This window comes from Gymnogyps californianus, chromosome 4, assembly GCF_018139145.2.
Source record: "Gymnogyps californianus isolate 813 chromosome 4, ASM1813914v2, whole genome shotgun sequence".
Classification (NCBI taxonomy): domain Eukaryota; kingdom Metazoa; phylum Chordata; class Aves; order Accipitriformes; family Cathartidae; genus Gymnogyps; species Gymnogyps californianus.
The window spans coordinates 1,410,611-1,434,553 of NC_059474.1; the positions used below are offsets into that span (position 1 = coordinate 1,410,611).

Consider the following 23,943-nt stretch of genomic DNA (forward strand, 5'->3'; position numbering starts at 1 on the left):
ATCTCTGACATTGTTCAACCCAAGTTGGGCCTAGAAAGCCAGGGCAGGATTCAATCACAGGTCAGGAAAAGGGCAATTTTCTTTTCAGAAGCCTTAACTATGGTTGGTTACGTTTTTCTCTTGCTCCTGTCTCACCAACACACCTTCTTTAGAGCTCTGCTGTACGTTTTTTCTCATTACTAGGGCTTTTGGCTGAAATAGAGAAGGAGTAGAGGGAGAAGTATTGAATGATCTCAGCTCAGGATGGGGACAGAGCACACTAACCCACTGGCATGAAACCCCTGCACCAGGTTTAACCTCACCATCACCAAGTCCACTGCACTATTCCCACCTCCAGCAGAAGACAATCCCATCCAGATCCACCACAGAGCGCTGGCCATGAAACCTGTCTTCTAGCAGCAGCATTCCCCTAATACGCTTCGGAGGACCGACTGCTATTTCGGATGAAGTAAAGCAACACGACAACAACAAAGCCCCAATGTAGAAACGAGATCATTTCAAATGTGCAAAACTGTTAGATCCACCAGCGAAAGCTCTTCATCCTTTTCCTAACAGCTTTATGTAGAAATACACAATTAAATAAATACCCTTGCATTAAACAAATGCACGTAAGCTACACAAATAGGATTCCTAATCCTGTTTTCACTACACATATTCTTCACTGAAGTTTCTCCAAATAAAGTGACACTTTGAAATCCACAAAGCATTTCAGACCAGTTGTAATCTTCAATTAGCACACTCCCTGAACCGGGCTCCCAATGCTGGGTTTGAGGAGGAGGTTTTTGTCCAAGATAAACAGAGTAACACATTTTGGGTAGGTTAACTTTTTCATTCCAATAAAATATCATGGCAATGTAGCCAAATTACATAATTATTAACAGATGAGGGCACCAAAAGATTTTACATTAATGTTTTTTATGACAATTCTTTTCCTTTCGCAAATTCATTTGTATGTATTGCTGGAGAAACTGGCTTTAGAAGTGCCTTAAAAACAATTCTCTCTCAAGCCTGGCTCCGCCGTGGAAAGGGAGGAAAGCTTCGAACAGAGCGCTCCTTTCATCTGCTGCCTGGGCTTCAGATTGCTCAACCGCAGGAGAAGAGCCCTCTGAAAGCTCCCTTGCTGCAAAGGACGTTAAAGAACGGATGCAAACAACGCAGGTTCTTTGGGTCCGCAGATGCAAGGCTCGTACGCTGCTGGAGGCATCTTAGAAATTAAAAGTTGAAGGGTAAGCTACAAAGGGCATTTTATCTGCCCTCGTTATAAATAAGTAAAAAAAAGCAATGCCTTATGCACTCATAATGCCTAGGAGAAAACGCAGCTCATCTAGCAGCCTACATCCGCAGGGATGGGAGCTCTCTTGAAAAGCTCTCAAGAACATGACACTGCTCAGAGTAACATTTTTTGGCCAAGAACCAAACACCAACACAGAACAGTTTCAGTTTGGCCGTATTTTTCAATTTCAGCAAAGCCTATCGGGAAACTGGGAGTGACACAGTCAAATGGTGGATTTGGTGGGACGGCAGCAAATCTGCTCCTGTCAAACAATGTTTGAAGAGTGGCAAAGTTCTCCTAAGCGCAGCAAACAATACATTTAAAACCGATTTCCTCCCCGCCACTCCTCCATTTGCACTGAATAATGAAGCTACTGTGCTCAAAGAAGAATACTTGGAGGAAAACTATATGACCGAGAAATACGTATATTATAAACCCAGGGTCTGCTATAGTTGGAGAAAATATCCCTTTATATTGCTGTGGCCTGCATGAAGTAACTGTGAGGTTTTTACCCAAATCCATCCAGCACTGGCCTGCTTTCTACTTCAGGTAACGCACTTCCTAGCTAGGTAAACATTAATAAATCTTTTACAACCGCCTCCTTCGAGCAGCATCGATGGAAGGAGCAGTACTCCATCGTCTTCTTTAAACCACAGTCCAGCGTCAGCACCAGTCCCATGGGCAGCACAGAGTTACTTACCAGGACAGAGTATATGTGCAGGCATCGGTACACCGGTGAGAAGTCCACCAGGTCCTGGGCCCCAGGCACCTAAAAGACAGCAGGAGATCAGTATGAAATAGGCAGAATGCATACAGGTAAGTGCAACTCTAATATATCACATATAGGTAAGTGCAACTCCAATGCATGCAAGTCCGACAGAGAGCGACACCAAGATTTCAGGTATGTAACAATTAGAGTGAATATTGGTATCTACCTATATCTGTCTGTATTTACATTTTTTAAAGTTTCTCAAAGTAGGAAAATTTCATTTAATATTGCTCTCGCTCCTTTTACACTCCCCTAGGAAATCACATTGCAGCATTTGGCCCTCTGTTAGCCAGCTCAGCAGAGATTTAATTTTGAACATAGGCTTAAATACAAGCTCAAGGATCCTGGCACAAGCCGTTCTGCTACTTATGCAACGGCGGCGGGGGGGGAAACAAACAAACTTATTCTCTAGATTTCTAGTTTGATTTCTTTAAAAGCACAAATTCTTTTTTTTTTTTTTTCCTTAAAAAACACGCGCCACACAGACTCCACCACCTTTCAACAACATAGCGAGTCTTGCACAGGGACAAGGAAGCGCACTTTTGAAGGGTGGGACGGAGGGAGGGAGAGCGAGAGGAAAGATCAGAGAAGAAATTTGCATACAAGAAGCTTGTGTCCTTTGGATATGTTCAAGCCAACACAGTATTAAGCTTGTTGGCCAAGGCATAAAGCTAAGGCAACCGTCCTTCTCCCCCAAAATCCAGAGAGGAGGGGAGTGTTCTGTTGACATGTGGTGGAAAAAAGGGGAGAAAGATGAAAGGGACCAATGGACAGGCCTGGGAAACATGTTTATTTTATATATTTTTAATTATGCTTAAGAGGCATTTCTGCTAAGAAGGAGGTAGGATGAAGAAGAGAGAAGTTTCTAGCTGGATGAGGGTATGCAAGCCTCAGCCAACGCTGCCCAAAGCGCCCGGGGCGAGTGGTCCTCCTCATCTAAAGCAATGGCTTCAAGCAGGGGAGTGCAGAAGTTATGGGCTGGAAAGGGAAAACAGGGGATTTTGTTAAGTAGCCTCCTGCATAATGTGGAACTGGAGCTGTTAAAGAATCTCCTCCACGCAAAGAAACTCAGTCCTCAGTGCTACATAGGTTCTTGGTTAGAGCTGAAACAACGAAAGAACCTACAGAGACAGGCAGAGCAGCAACACACGGCGTGGGAGCAGCCCATCCCGTGCCACCAGCATCGCTTCCAGACCTCCAAAAACTTGTCAGTCCCAAGCTGGTGGTGCAGGGAGGGGAAGCAGCTGGCTCATCGGGAACAAGGCAGCGAAGAGTGTTACTGGGGTACGGCACGAGCCTGCTCATCCATCTCGCTGGGCTTTCCTACCCTCCCTTGCACCAAGCACTCCATCGTGCCAGCTGAGCAGCTCCTACAGACGGGCAAGGTTGGCTCACCAGGAAGGAGGAAGGTTTCCGAGCGAGGGATGGGGCTGGCATCGCCTGTGTGACCCTTTCCACGTTGAACCTGGCTGTTCCACATGCCCCAGCAGAAGGGTTACAGCTGAACCGAGGGCAAGCAGCTGTGAAACACAGCTCACCGGTCTCACTAACATCTCTTGCTTTTACAAGACTGTATTTGACAGTTGCAAACACTAGGCAGCAGTTTTATTGTGTTAATGCCAATTTTATCATGCCTTCCTGGTCATTTATTTTCCATTTGCAGTCTCCCAGGCCTTCTAATGCTCCCTAAATAGCTCCCAAATCCAGATTTCAGTTAGTCTGTGGACTCCTCGGGATACAGATTTTGCCTTGCTGTGTACCTCCAGCATTAAGCGCAATCGGTCTCCAGTTGGTAAAACAGTAAAACACTTCTGGCTCAGAAATCCCCGATTGCAAAACTGCTGGAGATCACTAAAGCAGACAGGGAAGTATCGGTACTCGCTTGACCCAGCCATCCTCCAGCGACCACCATCAGCGTGGGGAAGCTGGACTGGATGGACCCGAGTCCACCCTGTGTTTTTCTAAGGGAGGAGAAATCTGTCATCCCTTCAGAGTATCATCAAAGCAGGCGATGTTTTCCTATGAATTTGAATTCAGGATCAAACAGTTCTGCTCCTCTTGGATTTGGGGCACCAGTTGAACGTGGTCCACGGAGAAACATTTCTGATAAAGATTTGTGAAATCAGGGTATTGCCAAAAACGGAGTTTACTCCCCCAGAGAAATTCTTTCAAAGCAGACTGCAACATTTTCACAGTCTCTGATCTTCTGCAAAAACTTTTAAGCCCACACACACTCTCACAAAAAAATCTGCCGGACTATTCTGCAGAGTTAACATCTCCAAGACATTAACAGCTTTAAAATTGTTAATCTAGGTAGGACACTACCAGACATGGAAGCGCAAGTCCTGGACCACAAGAAAGCTTTTTGCTAACAGAAAGACATGCACCCAAAAACTGTACTAGGATTTTACACAGGGTATAAACCTACAACATATTTTAAGGACAAGAACAGACCACCCCTTCCACATATAGCCATAGCCCTACAACAGAAGAAACAATAAACCTATCGTTTGAAATCTTTCCAGGCTAACCAATATAGGCCTCTGAATATGCAGAATATATGAAATTATCTCTGTGGCTAGTTTAACAAGTTGCACAATTTAAACATATCTAATATTTACATATTTAGATATTTATCTAATATTTAGATAATTAGACATATCTAAAAATTCAGGCTTAGCACATTCCCTTTAGCAGTGACTTGATTTTCTTAGCCAAAGCTGCACTACCAGTGTTCAAAAAAATAAATACATCTTTGATTTTTGAAACTTGACGATGAAATGAGAACTAGAGCCGCCTCAACAACAGGACTGATTACTCCCTTGACATCTCCCCTTCAGCCTAATCTTTTTTTCCCTTCTGATTTGCAGAACAAAGAATTTATTCATCTTGTCCAAAATTTTCCCAGTCCACAAAACATCAGCTTCACAAACCTCATTCCCAAATCCTGCATCCGGCACGTTCCTAGTGCTGGGAGCAGAGGCAGACCTGTCAGTCTCTGTAAACAGCCAAACCCTCTCTTTTTGCAAGAACATATTCAGTCGGGTTAAACACTGACTGTAGCAAATTTAACCCATGGAAGCCAAGTTTTCAATGGAAATGTTCAACTGTAGTTGCCACCAACACAAGGCTGGCCCAGCGTTCAGGGATGCCCTGGTTTGGCTTTAGATAATTTGTGATACAATGGCTTGAATCTCTGATCCTTGTTAGCTTTTGATGTAAAGACAGGACACAAGCACAGATACATTCGCCCCTCTTTCAGTGAGGGGAAAAAAAACCTCCAGACTTACACCAGGAACTCAAGAGAGGTGTTTTATGAACCATCTCACAGGCCCATTGATTGACGTACATGGATGAGCTGGTGCAGAGGAACACGAGCACACACGACACTGCACCTACAAAGGCTCAAGTCCAACGGAGGACACCGAGCAGGCTGGGTCTCTTCATGTGACGCACACATTGCAGAAAGCATCCATTCACCTCACGGATTAAAACTCTACTGCTGCAAGTAGAGTTGGTTCTGCACTGCATCCAGCTCTGGAGTCCTCAGTACAAGACAGAGATGGACCTGTTGGAGCGAGTCCAGAGGAGGCCACGGAAATGATCAGAGGGCTGGAGCACCTCTCTTATGAAGACAGGCTGAGAGAGTTGGGGTTGTTCAGCCTCGAGAAGAGAAGGCTCCAGGGACACCTTCTAGCAGCCTTCCAGTACTTAAAAGGGGCTTATAAGAAAGACGGAGAGAGACTTTTTAATAGGGTCCGTAGTGACAGGACAAGGGGTAATGGTTTGAAACTGAAAGAGGGGAGATTTAGACTAGATATAAGGAAGAAATTTTTTATGATGAGGGTGGTGAAACACTGGCACAGGTTGCCCAGAGAGCTGGGAGATGCCCCATCCCTGGAAGCATTCAAGGTCACGGCTCTGAGCAACCTGACCTAGTCGAAGATGTCCCTGCTCATTGCAGGAGGGGTGGACTAGATGACCTTTAAAGGTCCCTTCCAACCCAAACTATTCTATGATTCTATGATTCAACAAATTACATCTAATCTCCTTGGGTACCAGCAGCCGGGAAGCGCTTTATCCCATGTTGAATGGAGGTATAGAACAAACTGTGCTGTAGATTTGCTACATCTTGTGTGGTCTTGGTGTCCTTTGACTGTCTCAGCGTGTCCCATGGCTTAACCTTAGGGGACAAAAATGAATGTATTCATACAGTCAAGAGGATGCTCAGGATTCTGTAATATTGGAAGTGGCCAGATGGTCCTGCAGACTAACTGATCTCACTCTGGCTCATGTTATAGACAACAGACAGACAGCTTTGTCTGGAAATAGAGAGGTTTTTCTCAATGTCCAAGATGTTTCTTGCATAATTACGAGTGGAAGCAAACAAAAGGTGGAGGCTGATGGCATCTAACAAAGTCATTTATCAGGGAAAGTCAAGAGAGCTCTCTGGGGTCCCTGCTCTAGCTCCCAAAACTTTGTAAGAAATCTATTACACTCACTTGAGAATTACAACTTATTCCTACAGCCAGGTCAACCTGAAGGAACGCCAGAAGGATGATGAATTTTGGCTACATCTCACACCTGCTGATGTCCTGAGTGCCAAACTCCGTCTCCAAACAGAAAACTGTCTGGAATTTGTAAATTTGTTCTTCAAAGACAGTTGAGTGGCCGTTATTCTGAAGCGTGATGTCCTTCCTTAGAACTTCCCCTCTCTCACAAGGAGCACCAGGGAGCCCAATTCGACCCAACCACTTCACAGACACCTGACCAGTCTTTTTTGAGGACAAGAAGAAACGAGGCACAACGCAGGCGAGTTTGTCCTGCTGTATTCAACAAGATCGCAAAAGAAAAGTCACTGAAAATGAGAAGAATCTGGACGAGCTTTGTAGTTTTCTGGATGCTTTTTACTACAAAGGGAACAGCTGGCACGAACTGAACAGACTGTGGAGCTACTCACTGTGAAATGCAAATTCTCCTTCTGCAACTTGACATTCATAAAAACTGAGTTTGAGCCTTCTCCCAGCTCACTTCACAGCTGTGCCCGCTCCCTCACTCTGAGTATAGCGGGAGCTCCCACCTCAGTGAGGCATCTGTACTTAAGTGGGACAAGTCTGGACCATAACATCTCCAAACTGGAGGACGCTAACGGAGTGGAGAACCACGTCTCGTATTTGTCCTCCTGAATGCAGCTGGCAGAGCTCTCTTATGCTGCTCCAAGGGAGAGAATGATCTACACTGGAATACATGCAACAGTATAAGCAAAACCCTTTGCTCTTTCTTCCCTTTCAAAGCTTTTCCTGTAAATCTTGCTGCAGGGATGAAGGGATTGCTCCACGTGAGTGAGGAATCACGGGATCTCCAGAACAGTTCATCCAGCCTAGGTGGAGAGCTCCATAACACAGCCTGCTGAAGGGCCTCAGATATTTCCTAGAGGGAAAAAAAAAATATATATGTATTTACCCCACTTTTTCCAGCCTATGCACCAGGATCAGGAGCTCTCCTGCCTAAACTTAATCAAACACCTAGGACCATCCTGTTTTCAATTCTGAGCAGGAGTAGGTGCAAGGCGCCCTTCATTCTTCCCGTTCCAACCAGTCTTCCCTGACCATCTTCCGAAACCCGCAGTTACTGGTTGGGTTTATTGGCTGTGACAAGTCAAGAGCAGGAGCTACCAGTGCAGTCTTTGAATGCTTCAGGATCATTTCTTTACTTGTCTACTGACTTTATTCTAACAAGGGTCTGTCTTTTCTTTCTCCAGGTTTTCTGTTAGCAGCATTCTGTATTTCCTTGAGAAGTGTAAGCCTCAGCAGTCTTAGTGAGGGGCCGAGCACAGCGAACAACACGTGCCCACTTGTTGCAGTACTGCCCCTCTAAGCCCAGAAAGCCTTCTCCGTTGTTCCAGAACATGGGGGCTGTGCAGGAAACGAGATGCAGTTCACTCGCACTCAGGACACTTAATACTAACAATTTTAAGCAATGAGGATTAACTTTGGAGACTCAAATTCTTTATTAATAGTATTCTAACTCTCCCTCTTTGTCACTGCACAGACAAGATAATCAGAAGGAGAGAGAGTCACACTAGAAGATGAAGAGCTAGGAACGAATCTGTCAACCACGAAAAACAATTCTGCAGTTGGCCTGTAACTTTAGAGAACCCTTACCAAAGAACCTCCCATTAACATTTTACAAACTGTACTGGTTTTGACTGGGATGGTGTTCATTTTCTTCACTGCAGCCTATATGGTGCTGTGGTTTAGCTGTGTGACTGAAACAGCGTTGATAACACACCAGTGTTTTAGCTATTGCTAAACAGCGCTTACACAGCATCAAGACCTTTCCCTGTTTCTCACTCTGCACCCCCCCAGCAAGTAGCCCGGGGCTGGGCAAGAGGATGGGAGGGGACACAGCTGGGACAGCTGACCCAAACTGACCAAAGAGATATTCCATACCACGTAACGTCATCACGCTCAGCAATAAAACTGGGGTAAAGGGGGTAGATTTTTTTCAAAAGTAGCCGTTGCTCGGACACTGGCTGGGCATCGGTCTGCTGGTGGGAGGTGGTGAGTGATTGCCTTCGCATCACTTGGTGGGTTTTTTTCCCTTCACTCATTAAACTGTCTTTACCTTGACCCCACGAGTTTTCTTTTATCCTTCACATCGTCCCCCCAATTCTTCTGAGGGGCGGGGGGTGAGTGAGTAACTGGATGAGGGCTTAGCCGCTGGCCGGGGTCAACCCACTACACACATATAGAATAGAATCATAGAATCATTTAGGTTGGAAAGGATCTTTAAGATCATCAAGTCCAACCATTAACCTAGCACTGCCAAGTCCACCACTAAACCATGTCCCTAAGCACCACATCTACACGTCTGCTAAATACCTCCAGGCATGGTGACTCAACCACTTCCCTTGGCAGCCTGTTCCAATGCTTGACAACCCTTGTGGTGAAGAAATTCTTCCTCATATCCAATCTAAACCTCCCCTGGCGCAACTTGAGGCCGTTTCCTCTCGTCCTATCACTTGTTACTTGGGAAAAGAGACCGACCCCCACCTCGCTACAACCTCCTTTCAGGTAGTTGTAGAGAGCGAGGTCTCCCCTCAGCCTCCTTTTCTCCAGGCTAAACAACCCCACTTCCCTCAGCCGCTCCTCATAACATTTGTGCTCTAGACCCTTCACCAGCTTCCTTGCTCTTCTTTGGACCCGCTCCAGCACCTCAATGTCTGTCTTGTAGTGAGGGGCCCAAAACTGAACACAGCATTCGAGGTGCGGCCTCACCAGTGCCGAGTACAGGGGGACAATCACTGCCCTCGTCCTGCTGGCCACGCTATTTCTGATACAAGCCAGGATGCTATTGGCCTTCTTGGCCACCTGGGCACACTGCCGGCTCATATTCAGCTGGCTGTCAACCAACACCCCCAGGTCCTTTTCTGCCAGGCAGCTTTCCAGCCACTCTTCCCCAAGCCTGTAGTGTTCCATGGGGTTGTCGTGACCCAAGTGCAGGACCCCACATTGAGCCTTGGTGAATCTCATACCATTGGCCTTGGCCCATCGATCCAGCCTGTCCAGATCCCTCTGTAGAGCCTTCCTACCCTCAAGCAGATCAACACTCCCGCCCAACTTGGTGTCGCCTGCAAACTTACTGAGGGTGCACTTGATACCCTTGTCCAGATCACTGATAAGATATTAAACAGAACTGGCCCCAATACTGAGCCCTGGGGAACACCACTTGTGACCGGCCACCAACTGGATTTAACTCCATTCACCACAACTCTTTGGGCTCAGCCATCCAGACAGTTTTTTACCCAGGGAAGAGTATGCCCGTCCAAGCCATGAGCAGCCAGTTGTTCCAGGAGAATGCTGTGGGAAATGGTGTCAAAGGCTTTACTGAAGTCTAGGTAGACAACATCCGCAGCCTTCAGATGTGGCCTTCAGCCACACATGACACTCCTTCAGATTTAATGGCTCTATGTCCACATGAGAGACCTATTCGTACTAATAAAAAAATCATTTTCTTTCCAAAAAGGCAAAGACCGCGAGCAGGCAGGAACATGGGGAAGAGCGAAGCTCATCAGGAACCAAAACCCTCTCCTTCCCTTTTCCCCCCTAAGACAACATCGGCAAAACGAAGCAGAGAGATCTTTGCAATAAGGCTCCAGAAAGCCAGGCCCAGCAGACGAGGGGGCTCCTGCGGGTGCTGCCCCCGCCGCGCTCCGTTTCATCACCACGGACAGCGGCCGCCGCCCCGGCCCCGGCCCCAGCCCCAGCCCCGGGCGCAGGCCCCGGCCCCAGCCCCGGCCCTTCCCGCCCCGGGCGCAGGCCCCGGGCGCAGGCCCCGGCCCTTCCTGCCCCGGCCCAGGCCCCGGCCCCGGCCCCGGGCGCAGGCCCTTCCCGCCCCGGCCCCGGGTGCAGGCCCTGGCCCCGGCCCCCCCGCCGCCTCCTCTGCTCATCCATCAGCTGCACGGTCACCCCTACTGCAAGTTTATTCACTTACTACCAGCCTGGCTTTGAAATCCCACCTCTGGGTGCATTCATCTGCCTCGAGAGGAGTTAATTCCGTTCGTCAAACGACTTAAGAGATTTCTCCCAACTGCGCTATACAAATTAACCTCTTTAAAATCTTCCCTCCTTAATGTTTTCCTTATACTTTTCCTCACACCTTTCAATTCTAATTGAAATTCAATTCTAATTTCTAATTCTAATTGACTCAAAATTTGCATTCAACACAAGTACCGCCACGTTTCACACTGCCGCCTGGTTTTGCAAGAACCCACTCCACAGCAAGTGCGAGATTTTTGAGAGTGAGATGGAACACGAACTACTAAAGGGCCAGATTTGTATTTTTTAAGAGGGAAATACCAAAACAGATCTATTCAAATCAATGTTTGTTTTCAAAGAACGTGCCTTTCCCACTCATTTTTCTTTTGTTTAACTTCTGCTCTATTTCCATTTTGATGTAGGAGTAAATGGCCCACCCAGATGGTTTCGGTGCAGCATGAGGGCTCTGGGTCATACCCTGCACTCTGGTCCCTGTGAAGTAAGTGGTGATCTCCTCGGTCTGCTTTGGAAGTGCAGCAGAGGTGAAGAAGAGAGAATTGAACGGCGGGGAAAAAGGCAGAACACGAGCACAGAACCACTTGAGCAACCCACACTATTTTAAACTTCAGAAACTTGTTCTTAATCCTCTTTCCTGGCTGGTCATGGACTGTCAAGTTCAGGGCAACAAATACTACCCAATTCAGTTACAGGTTGTAGCTGAAAGTATCATTCCCTTGACATGAGAGGCTTCAGCAGTAAGAGAAAAAGCATCCGGCGTGGCAGATAAAACTTGCCAAAAGGTCCAACGCCACATGAAATGAAGAACACATCAAAAAGCTCAACACCTCGTGGCCTGCACTCCAAGCAGTTATCTCCAAGCTGCCTTTCCTGAAACACAGAGGGACAGGGCTCTCTTGCATTTGAAGCACCACAAATCCAAGACGTCCCACTGCATGCACTATCCTCTAGCGCAGGGAGGAAAGAAGAGCCAATGCTATCAGCGAGGTTATGCTTTGTGGTTAACAAAAAAAAACCAGACTGCCGGTCTAAGGAAGCAGCAGCAGAAAGGGAGACAAAAAGAAGGGAGCACAACAAGGAATTAAAATTGCATTTAAAAAATTCTGTCCCGATGCAATCCTTTTCAACACAAAGTAAGTCTCTGCCACCAAGACACACGTCCCACAGAAAAGGCCAATTATCTCGTGCACTATGCAGCAATTTCTCTCTTTTTAAATGAAGGACAGATACCAAACTGCCTTCCCAGGTAAGCACAGAAGTGCAACCCTTGAGCTGGGGGACAGAAGACATGGGCTGTTCAGTTCTCATACAATACCTGGGCCCTCTGCTGAGCCTGCTAACGAGAATAGGGACAACAGTGCAAAATAACCCAAAACTGAAACACGCCCCATGTTCTCCAGCCTATTCCGCATCTTTATGACACACTGCATGGCAACATGAAAGACTGAGTGAGGCGCAAACACCGTTTGAGTCACTACTGATCACCCCCAAACTGTCCAGTCTCCTGGATTTGATGTTATACAGTTACCTCTTCATCCTCATCCTCATCTTCAACATCCAGGATACCCGAATCTTGCTCAGACATGGGGCTAGTGTTTTTTACCTCCAGATCTGAGCTTGCGCAGACTTCTTTCTTGGACTTCTTCCCCCCGCTTATCCTGGGATGCTGTGATACAATATTGTCCAGGTTTCTTTGCTGCTGTGCCTAAAAAAAAAAAAAAAAGCAGATTTCACCTTTTACGATAGCATCCTCGGATTTTTTTTTTTCCCCCCAGCCAAAAGATGCAATCAGTCATGAAATACGACAAATGAGACAAAATAAAACACACACTTAATGGAACTTAGAAATGTTATGTTTTTCCTAACCCAGATATTCCAAAAGAAACCATTCCAGGGATTATGCAACAATACAAACAATATTCTGACTCTTCACAAATCAAAATGCCAAACCCATCATACTGCCATATTGATCTATTTACAGCACAGATGCAGAAATATTAGCCCATAGGCCATGTGGTGACTGTCACAGGCTAAATTAAAGGACGTACTTAACCGTTGGATTTGTTCCTCTTTTCAACCCATGTCAGCACAAAACATTCCACATCTGGACCCCAGAGGTTCCTGAAAGCATTTTTGTGGTACCCCAGGAGAGCTTAATTGTACATTGCTGATGTACAGAACGAGCTGTAAAAGGTATTGAACAAAAATTTGCTCGCTGGGAGAAGCGCCGTGATTCACGGAGCAAAACACATGGGCTCGGCGGAGCTCCCTTGAACCGCTGTTGATACCTGTTCCTGGGGCTGTGGGGTTTGTTTGCAACGGAGGCCGACGCGCGTGCTCTGCTGCAAAAACTCACTCGGTTTCCTCATTGTTACAGAGCACAATATTTGACAGGAAAAATGGTTTAGCCCCAATTGTTCCAGAGAGTTGACCAAGAACTTCAAACTGAAGGGGAAGGGCAAGGAGGGGGAATGGCACAGAGACACTGTTCTCGCCACAAGTGCCACATCATGGCCAAAACAAGGGGAAAAAGGCCAAGCCAACGGATGCCATGGTTCTGCACATGTGGGCTTCTGCTCTGGTGTAACTAGAAACTAAACACTCTGGAAACCTGAAATTTATATGGATATATAGACACAGATTTATAGGATCCCTCCCATATTTTTCTATAAATTTTTTATATATAAGAAAAAAGGTGTATCAGAAAGACATCTGGATGATTTCCAAAGTGTTATTTTAGATGGTAGGTTTCCTTTTTAAAAAGAATGAGTTTTATATATATTTCAGTTATTAATATAAACACTATTTCTAGCAATTATCTGTACAACCCGAACCAAACCTGCACTTGTGTATTTTACTGCTCCCCTACAACAGGGGACAAACGAAGTGGCGAAAGGCGACCATCCCCTGCCCCATGCTAATGTGACAGCCTGGCTTTAGAAAGAAGAAGGAATACCAGAAATCATATTGTAGATACTGTTGTCAGTGAAACCAACTGTGCTAGGAAAACAACGGAGAACTAAAACAAGTGGAACCTATTAAAAAAAAAAAAAACAAACCACTGATTACTTTTGCTACCTGAACTGCAGAAAGTAGAAAGCTCTATCTAGAGCGCAAACCTTCAAGATTATTTCCTTTTAAACACTTAAAAGTATTAATATCACACAAAAATGATTTATGAGCAAGTTTTATTTTGACAGCCTCTCTCAGCTCAACTCCCTTTTGAATCCCTCCTTGGGAAGAAAGACCCATCAGAGACCAATCACTTATGTAGTTTCTAGATCTGAAGAATATTAAAACCCAAGCACGGCACGGATATCCCAACTCTTGCAAAATCCAGCAGGCTCTACCGTTGTGTAAGGCAAAGCGCCCTTCACACTGTGCACACACAATCGGCTTTGTCTTAATTGCCAAACATGGCAAGCGATAATTAAATTAAATATATATAGCTGACACTGGACGTGGTTGCACCAGGAATTAAGAGCTAAACCTGACATGATGAGCAGCCCTGTGCTATGCCATAGCACAATCTTGACCTCTAGTGGTTGGAAAGCAGTAGTATCCTTGATGTTTACTACAAGCGCTCCTCCAAGAGAAGTAATGGCTGAGCAAGGGGACTACCAACCAAGCTTAGTAAAAAGATCTCTTAAGGGATGAGTCTCAACAACAGGGATTTTTGCAACAAAGCCACAGGAAAAGGGCCGTGTGAACACTGCTGAAGACAAATTTTGCTAGCAATGTCAATACTTGAAGCAATTGGGGGGAAAGTGGTATTTTTTGCATTAGGAATCTCGAACTTCAGAGGCACAACTCTATAGAAAGACATTGCAACATCATATAAAGAGAATTAGGACTTCAAAAAGGGGAGTGAGCGTTTGGTCCTTCTGAAGCCCACACAACAAAGAGATTCGCGGCTCGATTCCACTCTCAGATACGCCCATTTATGACATAAGTTACTCAACTGAAGCGTAATGAAGTTATAACACTGAATCCACTGTAAATGACACCAAAAGCAAGCCCAGTGTACTCATTAAAATCTCTCAAATTTATGTAATCTTTTTTCCTCTAGAAAGGGAAGAAATCAAAGAATGGGAAAATGCAAAGTTTTGGATAAAACACTGTGCTTGAAACGGATCATTAAACAGGGCGTAGCAAGATCACAGCAGAAAAAGTGGTCATGGGAGAGGAAAAATCCGGGCTAACAAGCTGAAGGATGCTGCCGCTAGCTCTGAACTTCACTGCCGAAGCCCTAAGCATGTAACATTCAGCATTTTAGGCTGAACCCAGAATTAGTCTCACCAGAGGACCTCGTGGACATGTTCTCAGAAGACGCATTATCTCAGTCCCCCATCTCTTTTCAAACAAGATATTAATGTTTTCCTTCAGCTACGCTCACAAGAGGAGCACAGTAGTACGTGACATCTATTGCCCAGATGTCAATATTGCTAAGATCCAAATCAAATATTGACAAGATCTGATAAATATTGGTATTGATAAAACCCCAAAGTCAAGAAAGTCCGTCCTTCTGGATAAAGCCATCGCTCTAGGCCAAGGAGTTCAACATCCAAATTCAAACACCACGTTTTGCATTTTGCATACTTCAAATGCAAATAAACTGAAGTTTATCAAGAGAAAAATTGTGACCTGAATTAAAGTCCAGGGACCTACTGAGAAAAAGGAAAAAAGGGGGGAAAAAAAAGTACATCCCATCTCCCAGAGATCCACAAAAAGCAGCCAGAGAGATGCTCCCAGTGGCACAAAAGCTTTTCAGAGCACCAAGAGCAATTTTTACCTTTAGGAATTTGGGAGCGGGGGTAGAAATTCTAAACTAGAAGAGATTTTCCCAGGGATTTCTACCTTAAAGACCGACAAACGGCCCCAACGTAACCCAGTCGATGTCTATGCCCTTCCAGCACACCGGTGGACATCACAGCACGTAACCCCCTTCTCACACAGCCGCCGCTCCGTCGCTGCACGATGGGCGCAGCCCATCAATAGCCGGCTGGGAGCCCGAGGAGTCGGCGCGATACGAGCAGAGCCCATAACCTAGGTGTTACGCTGGAACGACACAACGTACACGCCAGAAAAAATAGTAATTGCTTTTCCATTAACAGGAGGGCATTTCCCCCACTCCCACTCTTGGCAGGAAACAATCTGGACTGAAGTGACCTATAAGTGAGAAATATCAAATTTTCTTTAACTTCGGCAGGCTTGGGTGAAGTCAGCGAGGTTTCAGTTTCACCTTGAGAGAAAGAGAAAGCTGAGGAGAGGCCCAGAGGAAGCAACTAAGGAGAAATTTGGGTTTAACCGCCAAGGAACTCCCCGATCCTACCCCCATCTCGTTACCCGCACCTTCCCGGGCTGGGGGTGCAGCAGAACAACTCTGCAATATATTTGACGTCGCACATAAAGGATGAAAAATGACCTGCAGAGCAGGCACATTTGGATTTTAATGTTCTGTTTCACATAAAGGCATCTGTAGGGAGCCCAATGAAGAGGCACACTTTAGAAACCACATCAAAGCGCAGGCGACACTCCAGCGTGCCCTCTGAAAACGGAGGGACCTGGGGCTACGGGGGAGGCAAAAAGCCCTCGAGGGACAAAAATCAAATAAAAAAATCCCCTTACCTTTTGGTGTGGTTTACATAAAAGCAAGTGCATTTTTGTATTATTCTGTAAAATTGCCTCTATTATACAAGACTATCAATCTCTTGGCTCTCTGCTTAATGTGACGATTAAAAAAAAAAGGTAAGAAACCAAATGTCTGTTCATAGCTAACATTACATTTAGCAATAAACACACAAAGCGTTTCGTTCACGTAGCTGAAACTCCCTCCAAGCACAGCTACTTTCTTCGTCCACGTGATTAGCACAGCAGTCTGGCAGCCTCCTTGCAGCACAGGAACACCCTACGCTGCTCTGACACGGCAGAAATCCCAGTCCCCCTGACAGCAACGCTATTTCCAGGCTGGTTGATACAAGAAGCAAAGGCAGCTTTCCACCTCCGGGTTCAGGTTTAGGTCAGTGACCTACGTTCGCTGTTGTAACCGGACCAAGGTTGGCCATCAGGCAGCCTAAGAGACCTTCATCTCCACAGCTGAGATGTTGGTAGGTTTTGTTGGCTGAATGCAACCAGAAGAATCGTTCTCTTTTGCTGTCGTTCCTTGAGAAACAGAGAACCGAAGGAACAAGGGGGGAAAAAAAGCACTTCTACCTTTATTACGTTTTCTCTCCCTAGCCATCTGCTTCTTTTATGTTACCTGTATGCCACTTCACGAAGTGCTCAACCTTGCAGGACGTGGCTTTGGGGGTTTTCCCCTCAAGCCTGTCGTACAAGAGTCCTAAATACAAGTCCTCAATACTTTCCAGTCCATCCGGCAAGCTTTGGAGCAGCGACTCTACCTTCACCACCCATCGCAACTCAATCGAGCCAACCCAACCAACCGAGCGCACAGACCCAACGTTCCGCGTGAGAAATTAAACGTATTGGCTTAAAACACTAGTGACAAGTAGTAGTTGAATTTTTCGTAGTTGAATTTTTGGAAGTAACCGGACTGCTTGTGATCAAGCAAACACGGCCCCAAACCTGCAACCCTAACCTGCGTAGCGAAGATGGGGAATGACACGGAGTAGCAAAGCAGGTCACGGACTCCTCCGGGCTCTGCCTACAGAAGCCATACCCACCGTAGGGGAAAGTTGTTATACCACCTACACGGGGAACGAGCTCCTTTAAAACTCAAATAGCTTTTTATAGGGTTTTTATAACTTTGCCTTGTTTTCTGCGTTGGTTTGCCAATGCGTGAGCGTGTCTCACCTCCCGTCACCTCCACCCACCAATGAACTGACAATATTTACTTTTCAGAAGAATCTAATTAGCTCTTTCCTGATGAGACAGTAGATAAGGCACAGCAAAAAAGCGGGTTTATGATTTAAAGGGAATGAAGTACCGCTGTGGTTAGCTTCGGTGGTTTTGATTAGTTACTGCACATTTGCTGCTGCAATTGTTTTATAGACCCCTCTAATGCTCTGAGACACAGAACTTTAAAATATCGTTTCCCAATATCCCTAGGAATGGGATACATATTCCTTAAACAATATTATGAAAAAAGCAGACTGGCTACAGGGGAAGAAAAAAAGAAAGTTAATAAAAAATGACAGTAGGGCTGGCTCCCTGCCAAAGACCCATTCGAAAGTTATAAAATCCCCCTCCGATCAGATAAAAGCACGGATTATTATTGCAAGGTGTAAACTCAACACACTGACACAGCTTCTGGTTTGAGTTTTAACAAAAAGCCCGTCGCTTGTCAAGATGATAAGAGTTTTTGCCTATCTGCTTTCTCGGTGTTAACTGGTTATCAGAGTAAACAATTTGTCGGAGGTTTGTCTGACAAAGTTCACCATCAGCACAGGAAATGAGGCCCAAGAACGTGATTTTTTTAACTCGATTCCTGGTCATTAAAAAAAAAAAAAACAACAAACCAAAACCTTTAGAAAGGCAGCATTCAACAAGTTTGCTCTCCCCAACACCCTGCACAGACTTTGCTTCAACCTCCCACTCCTCCTTCCCTAAAAATGACTCTTCCACCTCAGCCCACCCGGTGCTAAAATCCAGCCCGTGATACTGATATTCTCACATATCAATTTTGCTCAAATATAAATTTTTGGCATCAAGTGCGCAATGGGGAACACGCAATTCTCCCTTTGCTTTTGCTTTCACCCAGTGATTTATCCTCGTCCCCACACTCCTGCTCCTTTTCCTTACCCGCAAGACGAGGTCAGCATTATTTATATCCTCAGAGTTCACTGTACGGAGTAGCTTGGTTAATTCAGCATTTTATACAAAACCTATTAAACCTCGGCTGTTCTTTGGGGAAGCTCCTGCAGTACAGTACTTGGCGAAAGGAGTGATCAAGACTCTCCTTTCCTAGGAGCTGTAAAAAGAAGTTTATCACATTAGCATTGATAAAAAGACTTAGGCAACCAAGTCCTCCAGGTCAGCTGTACAATAAAAGACCAAAAGCCATTTTTTAAGAAGTCCTTCATTGAGCAAAGTGTTGATTTACACTTCTGCGTGATCTAGCCTCCAGAACAAGGTATCTGCAGGCAGGCATCAAAAGTAGCTCAGTTATGCGATTACAAAGTTTATTTATCACATTTACACAGAGTGGAGAAGCTGAAAATTAGATAAGCGGACTAAAAGCAGTAGGAGGATGGCTGTTCTACAAAGTATTTCAAACACATTAAAGACCCTGGCCCTGACAACTCCACAGCTCGGGTCTTTGTTTAATCAGTCCCAAGCACTTCGCGAGCCGGGCTGAGATAGTTTACTGCTCACTGTTAAGCAACTGGATGCATATTCTTTGAGTAACTTTTACCAACAATTTAAAATTCCTTTTTAAATGCTGAGCGCCTTCATACGAAATCCCCTGCTATATGCAATACTATAAACCACGCTCTGATGTTGGGGTTTTTTTAATGCTGCCTTTTCATATAACATTGAAGAGGCATCTCTCTCCCTGACGAGACTTAATTATGACTCAAAGCACAAGTGGAAACTCCCACACTTTGGTTTAACCTCTCGTTAGCCTAACTGCAACCGAACCAAACCCCGCCGAGTAAGAGAGGGAGCAGCAAGGCAATCGCAACCAAAACCAGTCACAGGTGAGAGGGTCCAACTCTCACCCTCCCCATCCCAGAATGACTCAGGTGCACACAACCGTGCAGGACCAAGCCTCAGCTTTCAGTACTCTCTCAGGCACCAGGGACTAGTAATTATTTTCTAAGCAAGGGTTTGTTTCAACACGCTCTCTGACAATCACGGCATGACGGAGGTAATAGAGGGTTTTTTCGCTGAAACTATTAAAAAGGAAACATTCATTCAAAAGGCTTGCTTTCCCAGAGACCAACATCAGAAGAAAAGGAGATGCAGATGGAGAAGAGAGGGAAGAAGGGACAGTCTCAGGCTTTGACTTGACAGTCTCAGTCCTTTGACTCAGGACCCACCATGCCTCACGCTTGCTTGGGCTCGGTGCTTCTATTAAAGATAACCACAGCGAAGCACTGGCGCTTGCAGCAAGCAGCCAACGTAGCAGCCAAGGCAATGTTCTCCTCCATCTGAAAGCACTGAACTCAAAGAGGTCTCCAACCCCCAGCACCATCACCCCCAACATGGGAATATTCCCAGCTCAACCACCGAAGCCTGCAGGCAGCTCCAGCAGCAAGTGATGGCACGCCAACCCTCACCTCCCTTTAAATCGACTTGGGCAATTCTCCAGTTGTTGTCCTACACCTCCGACCTTGCCTAAGGAAGTTGCAACTATCACACCTATGGCAATTTAGAGTAAAAAGAAGTTGTGGATTAGATCTCACAAAAGGTTGAAGGCGTGTTGGACTGTGAAGCTTTTCAGGGTTTGGTCCGTGGGTAGTTCTGGAAAAAACAATTAGAGCGTGCTTACGACTGCTCCTTCAGCTTGGAGATACCACTGCCCAAGGTCTGACACGCTACAGGGCCCTCATGCACTCTCATAAACCACAGTAAGGCAAATGAAAAGGTTTGCATAAGCCATTTTGAACATTTCTCAATTATTTTACTCTCATTTTTCCTTCCCGCTGTCTAGGGGGTGCAGGCCATTCGAAGCTACTGGTATCCTAAGGAACATGCTGCCTAATACCCCCATTTTATGTGTCAAGAATTGCAACAGAGGAAGGGTTGCTCACTCAGCCAGGATAGCAAACAAGGATGGAAGCACCAGGCTCGTCGGTGCTTGGGTCTCTCCTCCACATTTATTTACCTTGACCACACTGACCCTCAAAAAGTTATATGGTAAAAAGAGCGTTAACCCTCGTAGCCTGGCCTCAGATTAAAGCCTTATATTCCGTTCTCTGTGGGAGTTCCCAAACTGCTGTTTCACACACCCTCTCTCTGGGCCTTGTCAAGCATTTTGGAGATAAGTTTCCTTTCAAGATTCTGCTTTTGTTTCCATTTATCGGTCTGGTTTGTTTTTTTCAAGATTCTGAGAAACCGGCAATGTTCAAAGTGCCTATCATAGATGGTCCCGATTATCCTGGAACACACAGAGACGCATCTGAATACAAGGATAAAGCCCTGAGTGGTGAGTCCTGGACAAAACATTTTTTTGGCTTTTCCGCAAGGCAGCTTGTAAGTCTTTTAAACCAGATCTGGGAAGATCTGCAGAGCAGATACCCTTAGGATCAAACTCGCCATCCAGATCTGCAGTCAGAAACCATCCTTGACCGTACTTGCGATAATCTGAGATAACAGGTTCCACAGCTGGTCCTCAACTGCATCAAAGCAGTGGGCAGCCTTCCACCAATTCAAGCAAGGGCACGGATCTTCTCTTCCAACCTTCTTCCATGAGACAGAATCTGTACTAATACACTCTCGGCAACAGCTCAAAGTAATGTCATCCAAGACATCGCCACCGATGACTCATCTATTCTGAGATGCACCCAAAGGCACTTTCACAGAGTCTTACGGGCGCTGAACTCCGTGTCCTGACAATGCAGCGGATCACGCCAGGACGAGATCTGGGTGAGATGGGGCAGGAGCATTAAGGACAGCAAAGGACCGCAATGGACAGCCTAATGGGACACATTCAATCACTGGAGACCTAAGAACACGTTCGATGACTGCATGCTAGAGACGGGCTCTGTAACGTTGATCATGTCTGGGAAGAATCTGTTGCACTAAAGGATGTCTTGAGAGCCTTACTATCCTGTTTTCTGTGATACAGAAATGTCTTTCCAGTGGTAGGCTAAAGGTGATCACCCAAACTGCTGTCCACTTCAGAGCAGGCAGTCTTGTACGGACAACTTCAGAGTTACGTACCAACGTACCCAAAGAGTTAAGCAGCAAGACAGGGCAAGGATCACAGCAGTTAAAGACTGAATCCTAAAATCTAAAGAAACCCCTACTATCTAGTTCATATCTCTCGGGGAACACAGGCAGCAGCAGTACCTCCACCTTCAGAAGATTTAAAAAAAAAAAAAATTAAAAAGGAGAGAAATCATTCTTGGAACAAAGAATATTTCATTCTGTTTAGGAATAACCCCTATGGGGGTTTTGATGAGAATCCCACAAAGCAGATGCCAAAAGGGCTGAGCCACAAAGACTAGCTTTTCTTGTTAAGAACTAAATGTCTTTTTCAAGAATAACCATCTTCTCCATGATCCATGAGCTTTAGGGTAGTAGTAGAAGAAAGCGGAACATTATTTTGTTATTTCTGGTTTTAATTAATCGGAAAATTAAATAGCCACTGCTTCTCCAAGCATGTTGACTATAAGGGGTATTTAATCCCCATATGAAAAGTTTCACTGAAAATGACTTTACAGAAGAGCTTGAATTTCATTTGGCTTCCTTTGTTTCACACAGATTCCTCTGACACTGTGGAATATTCTGTTGATAAACAGGTTTTTTCTAAGCAGTTGTTCACCAAGGATAAGACTGCTGGGCATGAGGCTTGGGGATTTAGTGATGAGATTACAGTAGAGAAGAATGAAATTACACATTCATCACACAGTGTTACTCTCTAAAACCCACTCTCCAAACTCAAATGATTTTTTGTGGTCTTTTTTAACATAAAAATGAATTTAGTCAACATATTACATAATTCTTCTCTACCACAGTATGTTCCCAAGATTTTTCTCCCCACATCGATAAGTAGTATCTCGCTTGCATCACAATTTTTAGCATTGAAACTAGAAAGACTGTAAATACACATAGACAAATCAAAACTGGATCCCATCTTGCTTCTGGAAGTTGACATAACATTCATCCTTTAAAGCCTGAATTAATTAAAATCACACATTAAAAAAATCTATATTCAGAGTCCCCAAACTTTGAGAATTCACAACCAGAAAAATCAGGCAAGTCTCTAAATCTGCTATTTACTGGACGTGATCTGCCCTCTAAAGGCTAATAGGGAAACTGCAGAGAACTTCTCAGCCAGAAATAAAGACCTGAAAGTGTTATACATCCTCTTATTTTCGTTTTCTTTACCTCCCTGTCCTCTCCCCCACAACCTACCTACTGTTCAACCACTCAAGAGGATCCCAGGCTCAACTTGACCAACACCTACGTGAGCTCAACCCCCACAGTGACAATCCTGGCCTCATTAAATTCAAAAGAAAACTCTGCTGTTGCCCTAATGGAGCCAGGATCTTACCCCTATAGGTACAGTTTTCTTCAGTGCTGAGAGCGCCGAGTATAAGGCATAAATAAGATTTAATCAGACACCAGGCTGAATCCTGTCTATTTTACAGTTCAATATAATTTTGCAAGTCACTGGCCAGGACAACGGCACCGATGCTGCAGCACGACCCTACCAGTTTGCTAACAATATACGTAACGTTTGGCCCAACCATTCAAAAAAATCCTGTGTATGAGTCTTTGACCTCAATACCATTGACATTTCCATCTTAAACAAGAAGTTAGCCGCAGCTGGAAGACAGGAGGCTGTTAGAGCTGGCTTTCTACTCCTCGTTTCATAAGAGACAATATACGCAGCCATTCCAATCCCCAGAGCCATCAGCTCTTCCAGACTGACGGGCCTCAATAACATCCCTTGTGGCACAACGGTTTTTTGGTTATTTGAAGCCTGTTCCTCTCAATCAAAACATGCCCGTCCCCGACATCCCAACTAAAAATCAAGAGATGGAAAAGCTCAGCACTGCCATTCACTAGATCCAAATATGCATCTTTTGTTCCCATTATGTATTATTTCATAAACTCCACTTATAAATTCAGAAAGCATGATCTCGCATAAAGCATTTACACAAATTAAATGCTTATTTCATAGAATAAATGTTTTAATATTGCGCACTGTGCCTTTACATTGCAATTACTCACTACCAGTACAACACGGAGCAAAAGCGGAGCTGTGGTAGGACCGCAGCTGCCTAGAAGCAATCACTTGAACGTTGATACAGAAATTTGCCCTAACAAAATACATTGCTAGCTTGGAAACCAGTGAACTCACCTTGTGTGCAATCATTATAACACAGCCATATCACTTTTGTAAGGCCAGGAGTGGGTTTTTGGACCTAGACATCTTCAAAGCTGCGTGCCTAGTTCTCCCTCTGAATTCCGTATGCAAGGATCCTAAATGGGAGCCGGGGTGTTAGCATCCTAAATTGACGTTAACGGCATTCACAAGTGTTACATCCTTTCCAAACAGGTTGCTTTCATTAGGGTACCTTAACAAGGATTAGAATAATCCACTCTTCTGGACTGAAATTTCTGGCCAAAGTACCTGCCAAAGAAGATGCGATGTATGACATTAGCCCATCTTGCCTGCAGACACAGAGTTGGAAAAGGATTTTCTG

The 23,943-nt window shown here is 45.1% G+C and overlaps 1 protein-coding gene across 1 annotated transcript in view; it reads right to left on the minus strand.

The window, feature by feature from the left end:
- EXOC6B (exocyst complex component 6B) overlaps window positions 1–23,943 on the minus strand; it is a 325,017-nt gene that overhangs the window by 152,935 nt on the left and 148,139 nt on the right. Inside the window, 2 exon segments of the mRNA XM_050895357.1 lie at window positions 1,974–2,042; window positions 12,129–12,305. Of these exon segments, the coding sequence (XP_050751314.1) occupies window positions 1,974–2,042; window positions 12,129–12,305 (246 nt within the window).